Source organism: Hetaerina americana, unplaced genomic scaffold (assembly GCF_022747635.1).
Source record: "Hetaerina americana unplaced genomic scaffold, ioHetAmer1.1.p SCAF_15, whole genome shotgun sequence".
NCBI lineage: Eukaryota > Metazoa > Arthropoda > Insecta > Odonata > Calopterygidae > Hetaerina > Hetaerina americana.
Window position 1 is genome coordinate 3,528,129 of NW_027286625.1, and position 23,479 is coordinate 3,551,607.

The 23,479-nt window shown below is 34.2% G+C and overlaps 1 protein-coding gene across 1 annotated transcript; it reads left to right on the forward strand.

The window, feature by feature from the left end:
* The first annotated feature begins 1,100 nt into the window (after window positions 1-1,100).
* LOC139686750 (carboxypeptidase E-like) lies at window positions 1,101-22,771 on the forward strand. Its single transcript, XM_071583784.1, has 8 exons — window positions 1,101-1,414; window positions 11,461-11,657; window positions 13,222-13,377; window positions 14,878-15,041; window positions 17,945-18,224; window positions 19,223-19,349; window positions 21,617-21,813; window positions 22,012-22,771. The coding sequence occupies exons 1-8, from the start codon at window positions 1,192-1,194 to the stop codon at window positions 22,132-22,134; spliced, it is 1,467 nt and encodes a 488-aa protein (XP_071439885.1). The 5' UTR covers window positions 1,101-1,191; the 3' UTR covers window positions 22,135-22,771.
* The last annotated feature ends 708 nt before the right edge of the window (window positions 22,772-23,479 follow it).

Consider the following 23,479-nt stretch of genomic DNA (forward strand, 5'->3'; position numbering starts at 1 on the left):
TCATCAAATTTTGTTAGTAATCATGATTCACCTGCAAAGTGAACTTGACTCTTTTAAGAGTGGCTTCTGGCTAAAAATATTTTGATAAAACTTCATAAACCTTTTCAGGAATCTATTAGATTGAAATTATTAAAAAATTACAAAATATATTTATAGGTTTATGCAATGTGGTTTTCAAGATAATGATGAAAAGATGAAATCTGTATTCTATTCAATTTAATAGCTAAAATGTTGGATATAAAATGAAGTGGGTAAAATAATGGCTATTATTCGACAATATTAAAATATTAATTAATTTATAAGTCAAAATCACTATGTGAACAATCATATCATTGGTTTCAAATTACTCATTGATCGTTCTTTTTCATATTAATTGATTAATGGTTACATACATACATATTAATGATTGATTAATTGATGAACACAAGTTATCATAAAAATCATAATACCACATACTACTACAGGATTAGCAATAACCTCACCTAATATGGAAATCAAAACTTGTCAAAAACTATACTTTTCTCAGAATGAATTGAACTGTCAAAAATGGGTTATTTAAATTGTAAAAACAGTCGAATTAATAAGTATAGTAGAATTGGCCTCAACTGGCAAGTATCAATGAAAAATGAAATTATTGAACCACATGGCAATAACCAGGGTATCAAGATTATTATTACCCAAAAATAAACCCTGGGCAAAATAAATTTTGAAAATATTTCTTTCAAAACCTTTCTGTCCTCAAGCAGCAATATTTATTATTGTTGATTGTTTTGGTTACGTCTTTTTACTGCGATTAATATTGCAACCCTTAATTTTTTCGTGAACGAAATTACAGATGTGTGTATTGTGTTTCATCGGTCTTTTATTAGCAGTTCTCTTCTTCATTTCGATAGTAAATGACGCTTTTAGCACAAACGGAGAAAGAGAAAACGAGAGAATAGAATACTAAAAATAGAACTGCCGGAGAAATACCAAAAACATGGCTCTACCTCCTTCTCATTCATTTCAAGAACTGACCGGTCTTGCTCAGCCAGGCAAAAATCGATAACTCCCGCACCAGGTGAATGGTAGTTGAGGTTGAACAGGAATCTACTGCGCACGCCCGCTTTACTTATCATCACAAGAAAACTGAACGTAGGGCCATCATAACTTCCCAGCTATAATACAGCCGAACATATTCGGGCATCAGTCATGAAATTCTTTTTGCAAATAATTTCCGTCATTTTTTTCATCCATTCCTATTGGGCTTTTGACTTCAAGCATCACAATAACGAAGAATTACCCGCCGTCCTCGAAAATGTTCACGCCCGGTGTACCAATATAACTCAAGTGTACACGCTGTCTGAAAAGTCGGTGCTCGGACTTCCCCTCTACGTTATCGAATTTTCATCACAACCCGGACACCACCAATTGTGTAAGTAACTCTTCTTTTGCATCCCCCTATGATATTTTGTTGGACCTTGCTCCTGTAATGGTACACTAAATAAATCCCGAAGCTAAAATATCTTGGGGTAAGAGTTGGAGCAAGTTGCAAGGGTACACTCGTCTACTGTTAATATATATTCATTTTATGATATTAAAATCAGGACTTGACAATTGCGCGCATCCATATAACAAGCTTACCTTCTCCGTGAGGAAGGTGAGGGTACGATGGTCTGGATAACGGAGATTGACGGCAGCATATGGTTAGAGAGTGTAGTTGAATTTCAAGTAGGAAGAAAGTCGAATGATATGCTTCCTTCCATTATAACTGTATTTTGCCTTTTAAGCAGCATAACTTAATCTTTTTTTCCTGTAATTTAACGATTTGATTAAGGTGCATTAAATATTTTTCAATGTACGTTACGTGCCCACAGACGGCATTAAAAGCCAAAGAATAATGCTAAACATATGGATGCTTGAAAGATATATCTTATGCTTAACAAACTCCGCAATAACGCCATTTCCTAAACCTAGTTTTGGCAATACGATTTTTAGAATAAACTCTCTCACGATAAGTTGCCTATTGAGAATTTTTGTTTTGGCAAGTTCCCTCTTGAGGTCACAGCTAGAGGAGGCGGGAAAAATGTGTGTTTGTAAATGATGTTCCTATATTTTATGGTATCATTTTTCATGAATTGGACATACATCGATTATCATACCTTCATCGCCCCAAATGAATTAACAGTCATTACTGAAACGTTAAGCAAGTCAGTAAATTCGACTCAATGCACCGTAATAGCTGTATTTTTTTTGCTGGTTGACTGAGAAATTCGAAGGCGGTTGGAGTCAAGAAGTTATCTCTATGGGTTGTTATTGATAACATTGGCATGCATTTCCCCTTTTAGCTACATATATTGGCGCCTCATAAGGTTGAAGAATAAGGCTGGCTCCGGCTTAATGGCTCTTGCAATATCCCGAATACATTTTTTTCAAAACTGAAGCACTATTATCGTTTTGAATGATATGTTTCACATTGAAAATCATAAATTGTACAGCTGAGTTCCGCACCTTACTTATGCTGGAATGTCTAAGCAGAATTTTCTTGGCGTACTTGTCTATCTACTCAAGAGGTATTCAATTATTCCATGAGTGCTCGTCTTGCATTCACGACACTCCCGAACCTTTATGTGGCTAAGCCAAATAGAACATTCACAATACACCCAGTAAACAAACTGCATACCTATGGAGATTTGGATTGTGCGATGGCTAATATACTGGCTTCCCACCTTGAGGGAGCAGGTTAAAATCTTGGAAGTGGCAGGGATTTCCAGAAGTCCCAACTCCAATTTGTAATGCTATGCGGAGAGTACTTCGAGTATGCCGTGTATCGGAGGGGCGTTAAATTTTGGACTCATTGGTGCAGGTCGCTAAAAGTAGACTAATGCTGTTCCCGAGTCTATCTGCTCCCTTTCTTCATTCCCTGAACATCCTAACAACTTGCCTATCTGCCCCTATTGGTGCAAATGACCTTAGCTGTCGATCAACCCCCTATAACTACTACTACATAGTTATCAAGTTTCCCATGCAACTAAAATGTTCACAGCTGTACCTTTACTAACAATAAGAGTTCAAAAATTAGTTGTTCGATAATTATAATAAGGACTATAATTTTACGCGCCTAAAATGTAATATGAATACAAATATTTTAGGTTTTATTTAGTGGTGGGGATAGTGAATCACTCTCCTCTGAAGCAATGTCGCCAATTTTAATGGCTCACTTAATGTCACCAGAGTTTCAATGCAACAATTTCAGAGTGTAAAAAATCATTCGCCTTGACTGGGATCCCAGTCAAGGCGAATGATTTTTACACTCTGAAATGGTTGCATTTAAATGCACATTAGCGGATGACTCCGTTAAAAGTTACTGTTGCGGCATCTCCCGCAGTTTCTTTGGAATTCACCAGAGTTTCCCCAAAAATTATTTAAATTGTGAATAATTTTTGGAAATTTTGCTTTTTAAAATTTATTTTTCTGCAAACAGTATTGGTAAGGGTAACAAGTTCTCCAAGCCATCACTTGCCCAGCAAAATATTACTTCTTCCTTGATTTTTTCCCTATGCCACCTCCGGCTGCAATTCACCAATGAGATATGTAAAGAAATCTAGTTCTGTGTGGGGAGTGCATTTAACTTTCCATAGTGGGGGGTGAATTACCTAATGGAATGCAAATTAACTCAATATAGTTACATAAAAAATAAAATATTTTCATCTTGCAGTTACTTGTACAAAAATTGCGAGTAGATGATGATATGCAATTTATACAGCTGACAAATATCCATTAATTCCACATCAATCTTATTCATTTGCGGGCTATCACGAACTTTTCACCGTCTGCGTAGTTTCGTGCGATAAAACCAGAGGCGATAACGAACCACTTACTGCCAGCAGATATACCCCGCCGGGCGTTGTCATGCCGCCGGGGATGGATCTCACCGCCCAAAGCGATTACCGCGATTAAGAACGAGTTTTGGAAGTGCTGGCGTATTAAAAGCATTACATTTTAGGGCTACAGGGTGTTAAAGCAATTACTTTACGTAAAATGTAACCAGACCTGTTGAGAAAAACAGGTGAAGCATTGGTTCTTCAAAGGTGCCAAAAATTATTTAATTATTTACGGGAATAACCCTTTTACGCAAAGAAAGGCAAAAACATGTATTAATTCTACAATTATAAACAAAAATTTCTAAAGGATGCACATTACATAAAGTTACACACTCGTTATTGAGAGTTAAAATATAATTTAGGCTAAAGAAGAATTTTGATTTGCAATGCTTGAAGATATTTTCAGATGGTATACAATTAAGCAAACATACCTAATTAGGTTAATTAATGTAGCCAAAATATCAATATTAAATAATCTTCCAAATTAAAAAAACGGAAACAGAATTAGAAATATAGAATTTGTTACAGGCCAAATGATGGTACAAAATGATAAATGTTAGTAGTAGTTCTTAGCTAGACCTTGTGGCATCATTTAGGAAAATTTTCCTACTGGGAATGAGAAACAACTTATTGACATGTACAGATATCCACACGGTAATAATTAGCATTCTAAAATCCTTAAGATTTTTTAATGGATCCTAGTGAGGCAGAAAGTGTGTCAATATAATCACAATGAAGCAATATTGGTTCTAAAAATATCTCATAAGAAATTCGCTAAACTTCTTTATTTTACCAATACCACTTAACTACTTCGTATCGTTGGTACCCATTTTGTTATGAAGCATATATTTATTAATTTCAACACTGAACTCTTTAATTATTAGTCGCAGCAATTTTACTTTCAATCCCATTCATCCATTGAACAAAATTGGCGAAGTAGTACACGAACCAAAACGTTAATGTTTTAAATAAAAGACCGACAGAACGAATGGAAGGGGGATGTAAGTAAGTAATTTGAAATAAGTAATGGAGAGCTTGGGAAATAATTGTCTTGTAGTGATCTGCTTGTTAATTTTGTTGCGCCATCGTGAGGAGCTAAATCTATTAATAATAATTTTTTTGTCCGAGGTCCAGATAATACAAAAGAAAAATTGCATGTGTGGTATAAGGCATATCGCAACAAGAAAGTATTCACTGGTTTTATAGAATACTCTTTTCAGCCGAAGGTAATTCAACTTACTCTTGAAGAATGAATGCAAGACTCATTGAGGCGTTGTTTATACATTCTTTGTAATAATACATTCGATTGTCTAGAGTTACTTGGATCATGACCATTTAATTTTTCTGCTGTGATAACTAAATTAAAATCATTTTTCCCATTTCAAATGAAGAATTTGTGAAACACTTTAGAAACCAATTTGATTTCGGAATTTATCGCTTTATACACCATCCTGATATTCCAAAATTATTTTAATGATTTATTTGGATAATAAAGACGAGATGTTATTAATTGATCATCATAAACATTCAAGAAACACATCTTACTGATAATGAATACTGTTAAAAAGAAGTAACTCGTTTGTTGTAATTTACTGGGAGCAACTACTGCATGTACTTGATATGCCAATTTGGCATTTCAGGTAAATGCAGTAGTCGCACCTTGTGATCACTGGTGCATGATTATTATTTGGATTATACTGTTTAAGGTAGCATTTAATGAACACAGACTACATAATGACACATCACTTTTCCTCTCCTAACAAAAGAAACAACTTGATATCTGAAACCACAATAAATCCATGTTCAATTCAATTTTCTTCCTCCTTCCCTTGATTTCGTCCAACGTGCCTATCCCATTCTTAACCCTTCCTTATTTGCTTAACATGCTCCCCTTGATTACAGTTTACAACATACCATTGCCTATTCAAATGCTCAGTATCTGTCTTTCCTTCCTCCTTTGGATTCCTCGCAGCTATTATTCCTCCACTATCCCTTGCACTTCTTCATGTGTATCCTCTTTGTCCATTCGTCTTCACACCTACATCTCAAGAGCCTCCAATATCTATCTTTCTTCAACAACCAAGTTTTTGAACCATGTGAAATCACACTTCATACCAAATTTTTCAGTAGTCTTTTCCTAACCTCCTTATTTGGCCTTCCTGTGATCCTCCTTTGCCTTACACAATTCTTCTTACTGAATGCAAAAACTTAGTATTTTTACACAAAAAATGCTGTTCAGTTACAGTTACAATTCTTCTTATACGAGGGTTGCTATTTATATTTTCAGCCTAATAATGAAAATACAGTTATTTATTTTTGAAAATAGCTTTATTGTTTTTCGAAGTATTCACTATGAAAACCAATTCACTTTTGCATGTGCTCGAATCAATTTTCGTTACACTTTTTCCACTCCAATTGAGGCACCTCCACAACATGACTTTTGAGTACATTAACGGCTTCTCCAGGCGCCGAAAATCGTTGGCCACGCAATTTTTTCTTGATAATCGGGAATAAAAAGAAGTCATTTTGAGCTAAATCAGGGTTGTACGAAGGATGACCCATCAATTCGACGTTTTGGTCGGTCGAATAGGTAGTTGTTTCAGTACATGTCCAGTTATTCCGAAGTCACAGGCGATTATTTGCTACGAGGTGCTTCGTGCACGAATCAAATTTTGTCGGATTTGACTCGTCTTGGAAGACCGGAATTCAGTGGATTGCTGTTTTATTTCGGGCTCACACGAATAGATCCCAGATTCGTCACCTGTGTATATGTTACACACAGCTTTTAATGCACCGCGATTATATTTGTCGGGCATTCTTGGCACCAATTGACACGAGCATCTTTTTGAGCTTTTATCACATTATGCGGGATCCAACGTGAACAAATTTTTTTCACAGCTAAATGTTCATACAATATCTTATTGATGGTCGTCATACAAATCCTCAAGAAGGCCTCAATCTCACGATAAGTCACATGGCGATCTTCCTTCACTAGTTCCTCCACAGCATCAATGTTTTCTGGCACAACTGATTTTGGACGACTATCACGACTTTCATCGCTGACCAAACGATGGCCACGATGGAATTCGTTATACCAGCGTTTAACATTGGCAAAGGATGGGGCTCCATCGCCAAAAGTGGAAGTAAGTTGATAGATGCACTCCTGTCTTGATAATCGACGTCGAAAGTCACAAAAAATCGTCGCGTGTGTACGAGTTAATTCAATTTTTTCGCCGAGACAAAATTTAGAGTCACTGTAAACAACACAAGTTATAATCAAACGACCAAATGTTCTGAAGGAAGTTAGTGTTAAAAGGGTAAAACTTTCAGATGGTAACGTCAAATGGCGCTTAAGGCACTTAGTATTTTCAAGGCTCAAAATATAAATAGCAACCCTCGTGTAACTACTACTATGACCATTTTAGTCCAAAAAACTTTTGAGATAGGTAAACTATTCCACCTGTTCTTGTTTATGAACTCCTATTTTAAGTTGTTTACTAATCTTTCCTCTTTCTGGAAAACTGCATAACATTTTCTTTCTTTATATTGATTCTTATCCTATACCTATCACACTGATTTTTTAATGTATTCAGCCGTGCTTGCAACCCCTTTACTGACTGGCTAACTAAATCTTGGTCCTCCACAAATATAACTGATTTCATGAATATCCAGCCAACCTTCATTCTCATGTCGATGTCTTCCAATGCCTCTTTAACCAATTCACCCACATATCCATTGAAAAGCAGAGGTGTTAATGGACATAACTGTCTTAATCCTCTACTTAATGCAGTCCAGTAGGACTATCCATCTGCAACTCACACCTGAGCAGCCTGAGATATGTATTGGTTGCGGATAAGTATCCAATCCCTCCAGTCTACTCCTATTTTCTGAAAAACACTCATTAGTTTTTGCAATTCACTCTATCAAATGCCTTTTCAAAATCTACAAAACGGGCAAATACATCCTGATTGTATCCTTTGCTCCTTGTTCCTCTCTATTGGTGACCACATTACTGCTCTGGCAACATTCATGCCTCTCCATTTTCTGAACCCAAAATGATCATCTCCTTGCTAATATTTTTTTCTACTTTCCATCCTCTTATTAATTATCTTGAGTATCACTTTAGCTTTGTGCAAAATAAAACTTGTTGTTCTACAGTCCTCACATATGGCTGACTTCCCCTTTTTTAGTATTAGAACTAATACTGATCTGATAAAGTCTTCCAGCCAAATTCTCCCTCATAAATGCTACAAATTATTCCATGAAAATTCTTCCTAAGTTTTCATTGACAGTTTACTTGTTCACTGGAAATATTATCTATTCTTACAACTTTCTTTGATTTTGATTCCTTGAATGCCCTTTCTGCCTTGCAATCAAGTATTCTTTCTATGATGATTCTACACTAACCATGAAGCCATTCCTCATTACTTGCCCTCTTTTAAATCCATATTGCCTCTTTTGCAGCCTCTTCAATGGTCTTTTTACTCCTGATCACTCTCTCTCTGCTGAATCATTCTCAGTCATTTTCTGTCAGCTTTCTTTTATTTTCTCACTCAGCATCTCTTGGCACTGGGTGAAAAACTCGAATCGTTTTAGTTTCTCCACATCCCACTGGGTTCTTTTGGCTCCATTAGTGCATTCTACATTTGCAAGTCTCTCCCTAAACTGAGTTTGGGTAGACCTTACATCAATGATCAAGGATGCGTGCCTTATGGGCAACAGAACATCATGGATTGACTACTCCTGTGCCTGGCATTCTACAGATTCCTTTATGTCTAACCTACGATAGAATTCATTTTTCTCTTCAGTATGGGAAGAACCAACCCCAGCCATACTCTTAATAGTGAGCAAAGGATATGGTGAGGGAAATTAGAGATGAAAAATAAAGAAAAAACAAAAATGAATTAAAAAATATAATGATATTGGGGGTTAGAACAGAACAAACGATTAAACAAAATACAATAACAAAAATACTCTGGCTAAGGTGTACCAGATAGCATTGACCCTTGCCCTAAGCGCTCACCAAGACAGGGCTTGAGAGAGATTTCTCCCTACGCCAGCGGCCCACCAATCACAAGTAATTAAATAAATGCAAATTAATCATTCACTCTTTAGCTTGGATGTACTAAATAGCATTGATCCTTGCTAGTCTCAAAAAATCTCTCATAAGACCTGGGTCTTATGAGAGATTTCTCCCTGCATCAGTGACCTGCCAGTCTCCTTGTTCTCCTTCTCACTTGTTTGGGTTTACGTCAATGCCTTAACCCTTGCAAATCTCACTCACCCAAACAAGTCTTCCATGGAATCTCTTCCAACGTTAGCCCTATAACTCACACTTTGGGAATGAAAAGGGCACCTCTATATTTCTGAGCACCACCCTTACCTTTCGCAAAGTGTAAGTTAAAGTTGGGTTTGAGCCAAATGGCTCAAACCCAAGGATACTTTGTTTCATTTTAGCAATGATAATAAAACCGGATCCCTATTGTCCAATTCATGTTTCAGACCTGCTGTAAAACATGGAGTATCTCCTCTTATCTATACTTCCATCGCCACTCCACCTTACCTCCGGCAATGTCACCACCTCAATTCCATACCTCAGTACCTCCTCAGGAACCTCTCAGTTTTCCTGGCTGTGGCAAAATTCTCATGTTACAGGTTGCTGAGATCAAAAATGTATTCCATTTTCGAGTCCATTTGCCAGATTCATCATCAAAAGATCGTTTCCTGTTCTGAGTCTTCTCTAAAGATTTCCCAACAATAAAGTTGTCAGCCCCACACCCAACCTACAACCTGGAGGACCAGGGATCACTCTTTGTCTGTTTCCTAATCTTTGATCTGCTTAGCTTGGGTGGCCCTACCAGGGGGCTTAAGCTCCCATCAGTATAAATCTCAAAGTCACAGGAAACCGCCAGCCTTCCCACAACAATAAGGTTGTATATGGATATAATGTCCATTGTAATTTTTCATGAACCACTGGCAATATTTTTGTTTGTTTCTTCATGGTTCTATAGACTTGAGCAGAGTGTGGTCATTAAGAATCTTCAGTCACGCTCTATTTGATCCAAAGACCTAGGAAATTTCCTTTAGATGAAATTGATGTAACTAACCATGTAATTGCCATTTAATACTACCAGATTATATTTTATTGTAGCTATTTTCCTTTTTTTGTGTGAAAATGAATGTTTACCTGCAGTTTGTCCCGAAAGAAGACATTACATTTTACTCTTTTCTCCAATATGTCCATTATTTATTTTACAAATGATAATTTGGTAACACATCAATAATTTTCACTCATAGCACCTTTATGGCATTTACTACACACTTGCATTAAACTATAGTAAAATAATAAAAAAGATTAATTAAAACACAAACAAAACTCACTTTGATATTTTGGTGGCCACATCATCTTCATCAGGGCACTTGTGCCCTTGAAAGCAATGCCAGTAAGGGTTCATGCCCTATTTGCTCCTTTTTCATGAGGAAACAGGTAAGCGATTCTTGCGAGAATATTTTCCAAAAATGATTATTTCTACAGCAGTACATAAAATATTTAATCATTGGTTCAAATAAAGCTACTTGCACTTGATTACTACTAAACACATTGTAATTTGTTGAATATGATCCTTTACCATTATGAGGTGCTTAGCAATTATCTCATTTAGGAAGAAATACAATATTATACAAATATCTCTTACCATTAAGGAAATGACAAAAGAGGCATGGGAAGAGCTGGAGGTAAGAATGAAAGCCTATGGAGTATTCATAAAATTGGCTACTTTTGCAGAGGATCAATCATTAAGTTAGACAGAAAGATAATGGATTATAAAATTTGCTGAGCACATTAGAAAATTAGGATAATAGGTATGGGATGAAAATCAAAGTAAACAAAACAAAGATATAGAATGAGAATTTCAATAAATAAGCTAGTTAAGTAGTAAGTAGATGAGTAGTACGTAGTAGTAGTAAGTCAAGCTAGAGAAGTACTTCGCTAAGTTAAAGCATTGCAATTAGAGGCCATAACCTAGAACAGGTAAAACAGTTGACCTATCTTGAAAGTGTTTTAAACAAAGATAGTATAAGTGGTAGTGACAAGAAGAATTGTGTTACTCAATGAAACTTTTACAAGTGGGTGGGAGTTGATGACTGGGACATTGAATTAAGGATGTTAGGAAAATTTATGAACATTTTATAAAAGAATGGTTTTATACCTTTATACATCAATTAAATGTGAAGTATGTTAAATTTTGTCAAATGATGGACTCCTAAACATTATTCTTTATATACAAATTATTTATCCTGTGCCTATATGAGGTTAACTGTGACATTATAAAGTTACAATTCTGTGTAGTTCCATTTATATTAAATTTCAGTATTTGCATGTTTCATGGTTGCATAAAGTAACATTGCCCTTCCAGCCCTACCACCCTCACCATGCCAATGACACTAATCATACCCTCATGTTTAAACATTGATAATTACATATACGTTTACACCTTAATTGTTTTAAAATAAGATATTTTAAAATACCTTAAAAGCATCAATATTATCAGAGAAAAGAGAAGCTTTGTAACATAATTTTTAACTCTTTCAATTTCAGTAAAACCTGAGTTCAAATATATAGCAAATATGCATGGAAATGAAGTGTTGGGAAGGGAACTGCTCTTAAAATTAGCCGACTATCTATGTGAACGCTACATGGCTGGTGATCCTGAAATTCAGAAGCTAATTCATCTCACTCGTATTCATCTCATGCCATCTATGAACCCAGATGGTTGGCAACTTGCTACAGACACTGTAAGTTACAATTTTGCTTTTCTACACATTGATATATTTGTTACTGATGGGCAAAAAAAGTTCCATTCATTTTAAATCACGAATTTTCAAATTATAGTATTTACCTGTAAAGATGTATTGTTCTTATTAATTAGCTGCAAAGTCATTGATTGTAGACTTTTGTAGTGATTCAATACTGATTTTACTAATTTTGATACTAAGGTGGCATTCAAGTTTGGCTGCATATGGAGCATGTAATGCATCAAAATTTTAAATAAAAGCAGCATTGTGGTACAACAAGCTATTTTGCAGCCAAGCCAGAAACCCATCTCATCAATGAGCTTGCAATTTTTCAGGAATAAATTTTTTAATACATTGGGACATAATTTTAGACAACTAAAAGATTGAATCATGAAACACAACAAATCGCCTATTTGTAAAGGTATATCACTTATTACAATTTGAGAGTTAATATATTTAATGAGTGAAATATTTACTGATAAAATATTTGTCTTTATAGCCACTGTTGCCTATCAATAGAATAACAGGCAATCATAAAATAGCATGTCGTCAATGTCATCCTAATTTAGATTTATGTCTTTTAGTATGATTCCTGTATCCCTTAGCTCAATGTAATATGGGTGTCATGATTTCTACCACTTCATTAGTACTTGAAAAATAGAGTCCTCCCTGACCTTTACCCCCATGGTCACACATTCTGTGCTAGTAAACCACTTGACTTTTACCCTGTGCTAATGGTAATTTGCAAGATGGAGTACTTCTTGGCTAGAAACACACCCATGGTAAACTACATTCAATATCTTTTTTAATGTGGAGTAGATCCGCATCAGACATTTCTGCAGCTGACCTTCAATACAGTGGAGGGTAACAGCCAGATTTTATCAAAATAATTCTGGTTGCAGCATTTGAGGGTTTTTTTAACTTTTTGGTTGCAAATATGTCATCAATGCCCACAATTTTATTTGCACATTTATTTAATCTTGTGAAGAGTGAGTAAACATATGTAGAGTATTTTGTCAATGTCAATTTAATGTTATTTGCCCCAGTAATTCATAATTCTTTAGGCTAATTCAAAGCTTTATCATCGGTTAAATTCCTCACCATTTATATTTTAAATGTGCATCCTATGCATGAATGTTATCATGCAGGAGGGGAGGAATCATGGAATAATTCAATCACTGGTCATAGCTCTGTATCAGTATACCATTATGATTAATGGTTGTAAATGGGATGGGGATTCACTTGTTTTGTTAAAGAGATTTGTGTTTTGAAGTCGGATTTTATCTATTATCTTTTGCGATTATTTGGGACTTAAGTGCCACCTGACAATGTCTATCAGCACATGTGTATTTTTAATAATAATAATACCATCACAGGTCTTTCTCTTCTCAAAAGCATCTGTCATTTAGCAGGGACTAAGTCTCTGCTTTGCAACATGCATATTTATAGTTGTTTTATTTTCATAAAACTATAGTTTTATTTAGAGCATAGTTGATAATTGAATGATCAAGTGATATTTTTTTCCATTTCTTTTTAAGAACTCATAAAAACATTTCATTTTCAGGGTGGGCAGGACTACCTTCTTGGTCGCTATAATAACCGCAGCGTTGACCTGAATAGAAATTTTCCTGATCTCGACAGGATAATGTTTGGAAATGAACAAGCTCACATTGAACATAATAATCATCTTCTTCAGCAAGTTGATCATCTCACTGAGCCTGTAAGTTTACATAGCTAATTTTTCCAAGCAATGTTGTACATAATACTTAATATTAAATGAATATTTGAAATAAACTATATAGTCTAATTTAACCATTTAAGTGTCACCAGGATTATCTAGCAGCCCCCAGGTTAAGCATAGACATAAAAAAGACCTCTAAAATAAGTTTAAAAGTTTTGTTCTAATGTGAGGTGCCTTTCAGTTCTAAGGTATTCCAATTTTTTCTCTGGACTGTGAGCATATGGTAAGTTGTGATTAAGTGTAAAGTCCTTATAGTTTGGGTTTAAACTTTTAGCCCAATGGAAATATTTAATACAGTCCAACAGCTCCTGTAAATACCTGTGCATGATGAATTAAATAAAAAAATAAACCAAAAATATTTAAATGATAGCATTTGCCCTCTTGATGGGACTTCAGAACTTTTCTCTTGAGGAGCTAAAATGTTTTATGATTTTATTCATCATATATTTCCAGCTCTATTTCTGATTCTCTAAAAAATAACAAAACGTGAGCAGAAGGCTATATTATCAAGCTCCTTATGAAAAAAAGTAAATTGTTGATTCCACTATGAATTCATGAAAACATGACCTGGATTTCATTTCATTTATAGCAGAATTACCAAGTTACTGTTTTTCATCCTAGAATGTATTGGTTCAATGCAGTTTGCCAGAAACTATTATTCATATTATATAAGTTCTAATTTGAATAAATAAATATACCAGCATTATATACGTCTCTTGTTTATCTCACTAAGACCCAATTTTATGTCTCATTATCCAGTCATTCATTGATGAGAATACTAATGTAACTCTGAGATTATCGAAAGCCCAATTATGTAAATAAATATGAATGCTCATTAGTGAACGTGAGCATATTAACTGTAGTGACACCATTTTTCAGCTATTAAGTGGTTTAATGGTTAGTTTTGAGTGTAACTGTTGGTCATAAAACTGAGTTTTGACCTTAATCAGAAATTAATTTTAACCTTCAGTTTAATGAGGCATTATAAAACCTAGCCTTGATGCGAAAAGTTTTTGCACATCCAAAGCGTAATGAAATTATGAAAAACTATCATTGATTTCTCTGATCAATGTGCAAAATTGAGATATTACCATGCATATCCTATTGAAATTGAAAATAAACAACTTGGCTTTTCCACGTATAACATTTTTTATTTACGACCTAGGTTTGGTTATGGCATAATATCGTCAGGTATAACATATACCATACCATGACAAAATCTAGGTTGTAAATAAAAAATGTTCCATGTGGAAAAGCCATGTTGTTTATTTTCAATTTCAATATGAAGATTTTCCACCAAGTCACGCCAGAAACTGCTTTATTTGCATATTCTACTTCAGCATGGAAAAAATGACTCTCATTTGTATTTTATTAAATGATATACATATGCAATACAAATACCATTACATGTGGATAATAGAAAATGTTCACCCCAATTGCTATATTGGTCATCCATTATAAGCTCTGTATATTTTGCAGATTCAACCAGAAACCAAGGCTGTTATGCGTCTTATCATGCAAGTTCCATTTGTTCTTTCTGCCAATCTCCATGGAGGTGATCTTGTGGCTAATTATCCATATGATGCCAGCCGATCAGGAGCCTTGACAGAATACTCTAAATCACCAGATGACCAAACATTTAGGTATAATTAACCTTGCAAACTTTAACATTTTTTCTAGTTCCTCGTAATTGAAAAGTACAACTTTTTTGATATTTAAAAGCCTATCTAGAATATAATGAATACTATGACTCCAATAAAGTCTTATTCTGTATTCTCTTATATATTCTTCCATCCACATTGCATTTTGTTTAAAAATTTTTCACTCCATATATGTATCCTTAGTATTGAAGATTCTCCATAATGCTGGTTTTCATGTATACTTTTTTTCCAGTCAAATTAATTATAATATCAATCAATCAACATGTCCTCATTTTATTAAAAATTGTAATTAAATCTAATGCTTATCCTAGTCATGCCAATGGTGAATTGATTGTTATCAGCTAGCCATGAATGAATGGATTTCCTATTTCCTAGATCTTCAATGACAGGCTAATCCTATCATACTAACATATCTTGAATAAAGGAAGTGATATTTCATCAACAACAATGCCAAAACATTGGATCAGTCCCAAAGAGGAACAAAACTGATCATTTATGGTCTGAATCTACAAGATCTGACCTGTCTAGTAACAAGCCCGACAGATCAGGATAGACCCTTTTTCAGATGTGAATGAAATGTCTGAAGATATTCCATCTAAGTGTATTATGACTTGCCATGTTTCAGAGCTCAGTGTATAATTTTAAGGAAGAAAAAAAACTTGTTGACTTATTGGGGTTAGTACTTACTATTACATGCTGAAGAGGGAAAGTTAAAGAATTATGCCAAGTGAACTAAATGGTTGGAAGTGAAAAATACATATTTGCCTTTTCTCCTCAAATTGTGAGAAAATTAATTAGATAACAGGAATTATCTGAGAATGAATGGCACAGATTTTGAACCCGCAATCAAGTTTTTATTTATTGGCAATAAGAAAATCATTGCCTGCAAGAAATGAGATTAAGTCATTGCATCCCTCTCACCTATCATCTTAATAAGATATTTTGCATTCTTGCTTTGCCATAAAAATGGGTCACATTACATCTCCATAAAATCTATGAGAATATTCTTTGACCCTTCTGTGGGTCCTAGCAGTTTCTATTACATTAGAAGTAGTATAGATGGCCACAGCAATGTCTGAAACTCTGTTACTTTGGTTCTAAGGAATGTGTCAACAATAGGCAACCATTTCATAAACTTTGGGTAAGCCAGGTTTGTTCTAATTCCCACTTGCCATTGATAAATGCACAGCCTATTCGTCACGTTCTGAAATGAACTCATCAAATCACATTTCAAAGTGTATAGATGACATAAGATTTGCCCTGCATGATTGAACCCAGTGAAGGCTATCCCGCTGGCATCCTCTAATAATTGGAAGCAATGGATTGACTGATTGATTCTATTAAGACGAGTCTAATGAAAAATCTGCTAACTGTTGTCTATGAGACAGAAAATATGAAGGCCTGCTCTGAAAAATTTTTTGAAAAGCTTGTAACTTATTGAAACTGATTTTCAAAAAGATCTGCAGTAAATATCTATATTCATACATGTATTAAATGCCAATGACCTTTGGAAGAAGTCATAATGGATTTCATCAACGGATTCAGATTTCATATATTTCATGGAGTTTGCCTGTGAGCCTTTTCTTTGAGGTAATTTGTCCAGATTTGGCATAACTCGGAGAGCAATTGATAATATCAATGACAGGTATAGAATACCGAAAATATTAATAAATATCTTGGTAAGATCTCTCTCGCATATCCCTTGGAAGCCAATTTGTGATTTGTAAGCAGACCCTGATATAAGATGCAAATTAAAACACTTAACCAATTCCATTGATGATAGAGCAAAATTAGTGCAATACCACATATCACTCTTTGAATTTCCTGTTGATATTTTGAATGCTAGTTATTGGACATTCATTTCTGTTGAATTATAAAATAATTGTTACATTATCAATACAATTAAGTGTTAACCAAAATGTAAGACTTTCACAGAGGAAAAATCATTCACATTGATAATATACTAATACAGATAAATATGAATGTATTACCTTATATGAATATGCAATAAATACATATGTGTTTATTGCAATTGATTGTGGATTTAATATTTACACCATTTATACGAGTGTGTAATTGATATATTTTTATTGTTAGCACCATGAATTGATGTGTAATGAGTAACTAATCTTATTTATTCTTCAAATTGTTGACATTTTATTGTACTTGAGTGTTGTATGACTGAAAAAATCGTAGATATTTTCAAGATTATAAGAAAATAACATTTTTGCTGATTATGCAATGCTATGTAATCAATAGTTCCATGACAGCAACAAAAGCATTTTAAGTGATGTGAGGTAGGTATGATGTAGACCAGTAGTTAACAAAATTCACTTAAAAAAATATTGTCCAGTTTCATCCAAAAAACATTTTGTCTCATTCCCTCACAGCACTTTTTCTGTATTATCCAGTTCAGTTCTTTATCTTTGGGATGATTTTTTCACCTTGGTCCAACCTAACCAATTTAAGTTGTAATGCAATTCTTTTACTAATATGGATTAATCAAAGGTATGACATGACCCTGGCTGTTGATGCATCTCAAATAAATTCCACTACTACTGCTTCATCCCAGGATTATAAACCTGCCTTGTCCTAAAATTTTTCTGTCCTGAAATTTTATTTTGCCTCATTCTAGCCTTTCCTCTTTCCATTCTCATCCCTGAAAATTACGTCTTCAGGAAGAATTTTTTCACATACCTCAAATGATCCTTTGTCTTGAAATGTTTAGAGATAGCTCACCCCTGAGGAATAACTTGGACTTATGTACTTCACACTCCACCGCAGCAATTCCGGTTGTATTTCTTAATCTTGAATTTTGCCTCCCCAGTCTTAAAGAGATTTTTTCATCTATTTGATTGAAACAATTTTGCCATCTACTCAATCAGGCATCTCGCTCAAACATATGCTTCCCTTCATCATGGTGGAATGGCAGATTCCAAGAGAGCAGGCTGTGGAACAGATGGATTTAATTTTGGCAAACAGGGGGGAATCACAAATGGAGCAGCATGGTACAGTGTTCAGGGTGGAATGCAAGACTTCAATTATCTTTCATCTAATGATTTTGAAATAACCTTGGAGCTTGGATGTGAAAAGTACCCAGGTGCTGACACCTTGGAACATGAGTGGGAAAATAATAAGGAAGCTCTCCTTGGATTCATGTGGCAGGTAACTGACATGAAACTGTGCATCCCCATTCTTTTTAAATGGAACATCTTCTATTCATCTAAGTAATTTATATGAAGGAAATTACAATTTAAAATGGGTGATAGGTATGGTGGACTCAGCACTGATGGCAGGATTTTTAGAGATAATCTGATCTACACTAATATGCAGCTAGTTTAAGAGTAGTGCTTTTTATATCAAATGGATTTTTTTAAATGAGACCAACTGGTCCACTTTGCCAAGAGGGCTAATGCTGGTACCCAATTTCTCTATGCCCTCTACCACCATGTACACCACTCATCATGAACACCAAAAATCCTACCAGGTGCCAAATACTCATCTATCCTTTCAAAAATTACCATTTGAATCCAGATTATCCCATATGTACTTCCACATGGGAATGCTAATTTCCAGTTGGAAATTAAATATCATCCAGTTTGAAACTTTCCAGCATAGATATGAGATCATCCATAAGGAAAAACCAGCATGACAAAAAAATTGAATTGTAAAGACTTTCATGAATACTTTCAAAGAACAATTTTTTAACTTATGGTCAAAAGGATGAACATATTCAGTTATTCATCTACCTTGATGACTCTACAATTTCCAATTATTTAAACAATTTGTTGAGGCTTTCATTTAAGAAGATTGTATCTGCCAAAATGTTTGATGAACTTAAATGAACTACACTATTAACAGTCATTTGGACTAAAGACCTGCCATTAAAACCTAATAATTAAAGAGCTAATGCCTAATGCTTTCTAAATCTGCTTTTGATATGAAGGCCTCAGTATGCGCACAACTGGTTTTCATTAAATGTATTTATTGTAGGCCAAACTTATTAAATTTGGTCTGTGTCCTAAAAGATTTGACAGTTTGACAGTCTTGATTCATTGAACAAGGAACCAGTTAAGATACTCTTTTCATAATAATGCAAGATGCTTAACAATAAATCTGATTAGGCCAATCGTTGTCCTATATGTGTACATTTCCAATGACAGGCTCACATTGGAGTAAAAGGAGTGGTGAAAGATGCACTCACTGGCAAGCCAATAGCAAATGCCATAATCCATACAAAGAATATCACTGATGGAAGGAGTGATGACATCGAGCATGATATAACTTCAGGTTAGTATATAATTTTTGCATGCATACTAACGTAGCCTAGTTAAACTATAAGTATACATAATCCAGAATCTATTTTTTAATATTGATTAGTGTTTTGCAGTTTTTGTTCATCTTTGGTTGTCATTAATTTTTCTTTGGAAACTGTCATTGTTGACTGAATTGTTAGAAGAATGAAAAAGAGCACTGCTGTTGATGTGAGATCTGAAAAATGGAATGAAAAACTTTTGCAGTCAAAAGTAATGCGGGAAGTCATATGTAATCACTTTATTAAAATAATATTAAGAAGATGAAATAAATTGACTAGAATTTGGATGAGGAGGTTCTTGAAAACTGTAATAGTCATGAATCACAAAATTCTTTCACATAAAATTAAGAATCCCAAGGAATATAAGCATTGAAATACCTTTGGTATCAATCGGAATAGGCCTGCTTTGCATTCATAGACCTATATGTACAAGCATTTGTCACTAGTGGTGTATCATTCCGTGAGTGCTTTGGTGTAACATCACCCAAACTGTCATAAAGATGGATGTATAGGGGAGGAGTTGAGAGAAAATTGATGTTAGTTGCTTATTAATATGTCCACAGTTTTGTGAAGCTCTCACTTTCACTGCCAAACTGTAACTGAATATCAACAAATAATAATAATGCATTTATTTTTCCAGATATTTGGTGCAAATTCACGCATACACAAATATAGGGCACATCAGATATAAACTTCACAATTTTAGAAAAATACAATATACGAGGGTGGTCTGAAAAGTTTCCAACCTCAGAAAATTTCAGAAAAAATGTCTTGTATCTTTGTTACACACATTCGTTCACATGGAAATAGATGTAAGGAAAAGGGATAGGAACTTGTATAAAAGACAAACATAGGAGAGGTGTGGAAGGTGGAATCGAGCAGATCACAATTGCAAAAATATTTCCTTGACCAGGACTTGAACCACAGATCTTTCGACTTACCAGGCCAATGCTGCACAGAGCATCGGCATACAGAATAGAGTGTATTATTTTCTAAAAGGTTGAACAGCTTTTTCTTAAAAACAGGTACTTCTGTTTCATATTTCATTTCATGGGGAAGTTTATTAAATCATCTTATGTCCATTGCTTTGGGCTCATGTGCGGTATTGTGGGCTCTGACTTATGATTGGCTGGTGTCAGTCATTGTAGGTCCTTGTATAGTGACTATGGTAATTGCAGTAGGATCTGTACTGAGAAATTGCCCTTTGCATGCACGATGACATTAACCATATACATGCAGGGTACTGGTAATAAACCAAGTTTTTTTGAAAGAGGCTTACATGGTGCATCACAAGGAGCATTTCTCTTAATACGTATAATACTCTTTTGGATTTTGAATAATATGGTTATCCATGTTGATAATTATTTCTATTGACCAAAATGTTAATATAAGAGGTTCTTCCTTCTTTAAGTACTTTCATTAGATCTAGGATCATCTCTCGGTTTAATGTTCATGTATGGTTTCTTCCTAGAAATGGGATTATGTTCCTAGAGACAGATGAAAATAATCCAATCAAGTGCTAATTTGCTCATTTTTATTTTGAGTGGAGCATTTCTTGTGGTTTTCCCAATTTTTATGGGTGGGGATTAGACCGGTCAAATCCTGCAAAGTTACAACAGTCTAATACTCTTGGATATGCCAATGAAATATAAAATGGGAGTTAAAATATAAGTATAAAATAATATCGATTAATTGAATTGATAAAATATCACAAAATAAGTAAAAAGGTGTATCATATTAGAATAATGGACTGGCAGTGTACATGGGCTGATAATGCGAGAGTGGAAAACAAAATTTTACTTCCCAATTTGCACAAGTGGAAGGTATTGTATAGTACGAATTTGCAACCATAATTTTTCAGGAACAGAAAAGGATACTCCAATTAGCAAACTAATATCCTTTCAAAATTTGTTATGGTGATGTGGAATATAGCATAGTTTTTCATCTCTACTCACTTGTGACAAATGGGATATGAATTTGATTACATAAGATTTTCATGCACTTCACTTTTTTAAATTAAGTCATGATTAACAAATTCAAGGTTGATTTTACGGCTCATGTGACATGATTTACTTATTGAAACTGAATCAACTACTGTCACATGGTATTGTACACCTCTCCAGCCAGTAGGGTCAAATCCTGAAAGAATGGACACTAATGAAAGGTTTTAAAAATATTTTATGAGTTGATTCTTTTCAATGCCTTTAATAAAACTTCTAATTCTACTTATTTCTTTTAACAGTTCACGGAGGTGATTATTATCGACTTTTGACACCAGGAGATTATGAAATAACAGCAGTCTCTCCTGGCTATAGCCCTCAAACAAGACGGGTCAAGGTTCGGGAGCATGGTGAAAAGAGTGAAGCAATGCTTATTGATTTTTGGTTACAGCCCTTACTTCCACCTCCCAGACCAATTGAGGATGATGATGTTTTTGAGGTAAAAACATTTACTCATTAAAGTGTGACACATATTAAAACTAAATGATATTACCGCAAATAACTTGGACTGATTGGTAGAAGTTCCACCTCCATTAAATGATGTTAAGCTAAAATGATAATCAATAATACTTATCTACAAACTGCTTCAGTTGTAAAACTGGTCTGTTTACATATACATTCATCTTTTTAATTACAGCTGGATCAAGAATCAAATCGTTCACAGGGAAATTCAGAATATGAAACTTATAATGAGCTCCTCAAAGACCGTCTACGGAAAAAATGGATCTACAATATTTACAAAAGAGCAGCAAAGCAGTAGATAAGACAGTTCAATTTCTACCATTTATTTTTCAATGTCTGTCATAGACATTACATTATAGCACAAACATGGAGCGAAAAGTTTTATTTTTAATATGAACACTTTGTTAAACATATCTTTCTTCCACAAAATATAAATAAATATATTAACATTATTAGCTAATAACATAAAATAAAACAGAATAGCAATCACATCAAATGGATTTTTTATTTACATATTCTGTACTTCGATTATGAAGAAGCATATCGTAGGAATTCTTGGCTTTTCAATAAATATGATGACCTCTTGTCAATGTATGACTATATTGACACATAAATTTCATGGCATAGCCGTACTGGTCTTAATTTTGACATTTTGAGTACTTTGTAGGAAGTTGAGCTAACCAAAGTTTCATAAATGAATGAATATTTGATTATCCACACTGTAACAAACACCAGTTAAGTGAATGGTTTCATTGTGGCAGAGAATAATGGAAATGAATGTGAAAATACTGAAAAATCAGAAGTAGAATAAAAAAAATGTACCTAACTTCCAGTTTACATAGTTTATTACTTCACCTTCACTTAAAAGTATTCGAGTAACAATATCAAGTTGAAATTATGACTCCTATTAAAGAAGACAAGTAAACATTGGAGATAAGTATGTTCAGGCATTCAGAGTGTAATTATGTAACATATGGTTTTTGGATGCCTCTTAGTTATCTATATGATCATATAAAGTACTGGGTCACTTACTATACTCTATAATCATTTGCTTTCAGTTAGTCTGACTTTGAAGATGAATCAATATCTACACAACAAGTCAAATTAAACAAGCATACTGTTTAGATGTTGCTATTAATTTGTTCAATTGCCAAACCTAACCTGCCTTATTATGATCAGTTAGTAAAATGAGATTTCAATTTTATTCAGTTGTACTAACACCCCATTTAAAAATTATAACATGACACATATTCATACTCAAATAAGTTCTCCTGACCTAGAATATCTTATAAAGCTCTGAAAATAAATAACTCTTCTACTAATTAAAATGAAATTATTTTTGGCCGTTTTGAAAAATATCAAAGTGTATGAGGTGCTGTTTAAAACCCATTTATGAAGCTGTAATTGTTTCAAAATACTCTGATAAGCATCAATCCTTATAAAATGGAACTCATGAAAAGTTAAAGGCTGTCATAAACATACATTCTCAAAAAAATTTTGGTGAACCAATACCAATCAACTAGCTAATGAGTTTAAATTTAATTAGAAATAATTTTCAATTTAATTCCAACTATTTGCATAGGTTTATCTAATTCCATCCTAAAGACACAATGATTACTGCATTAATACCCTAGAGCTGCCCT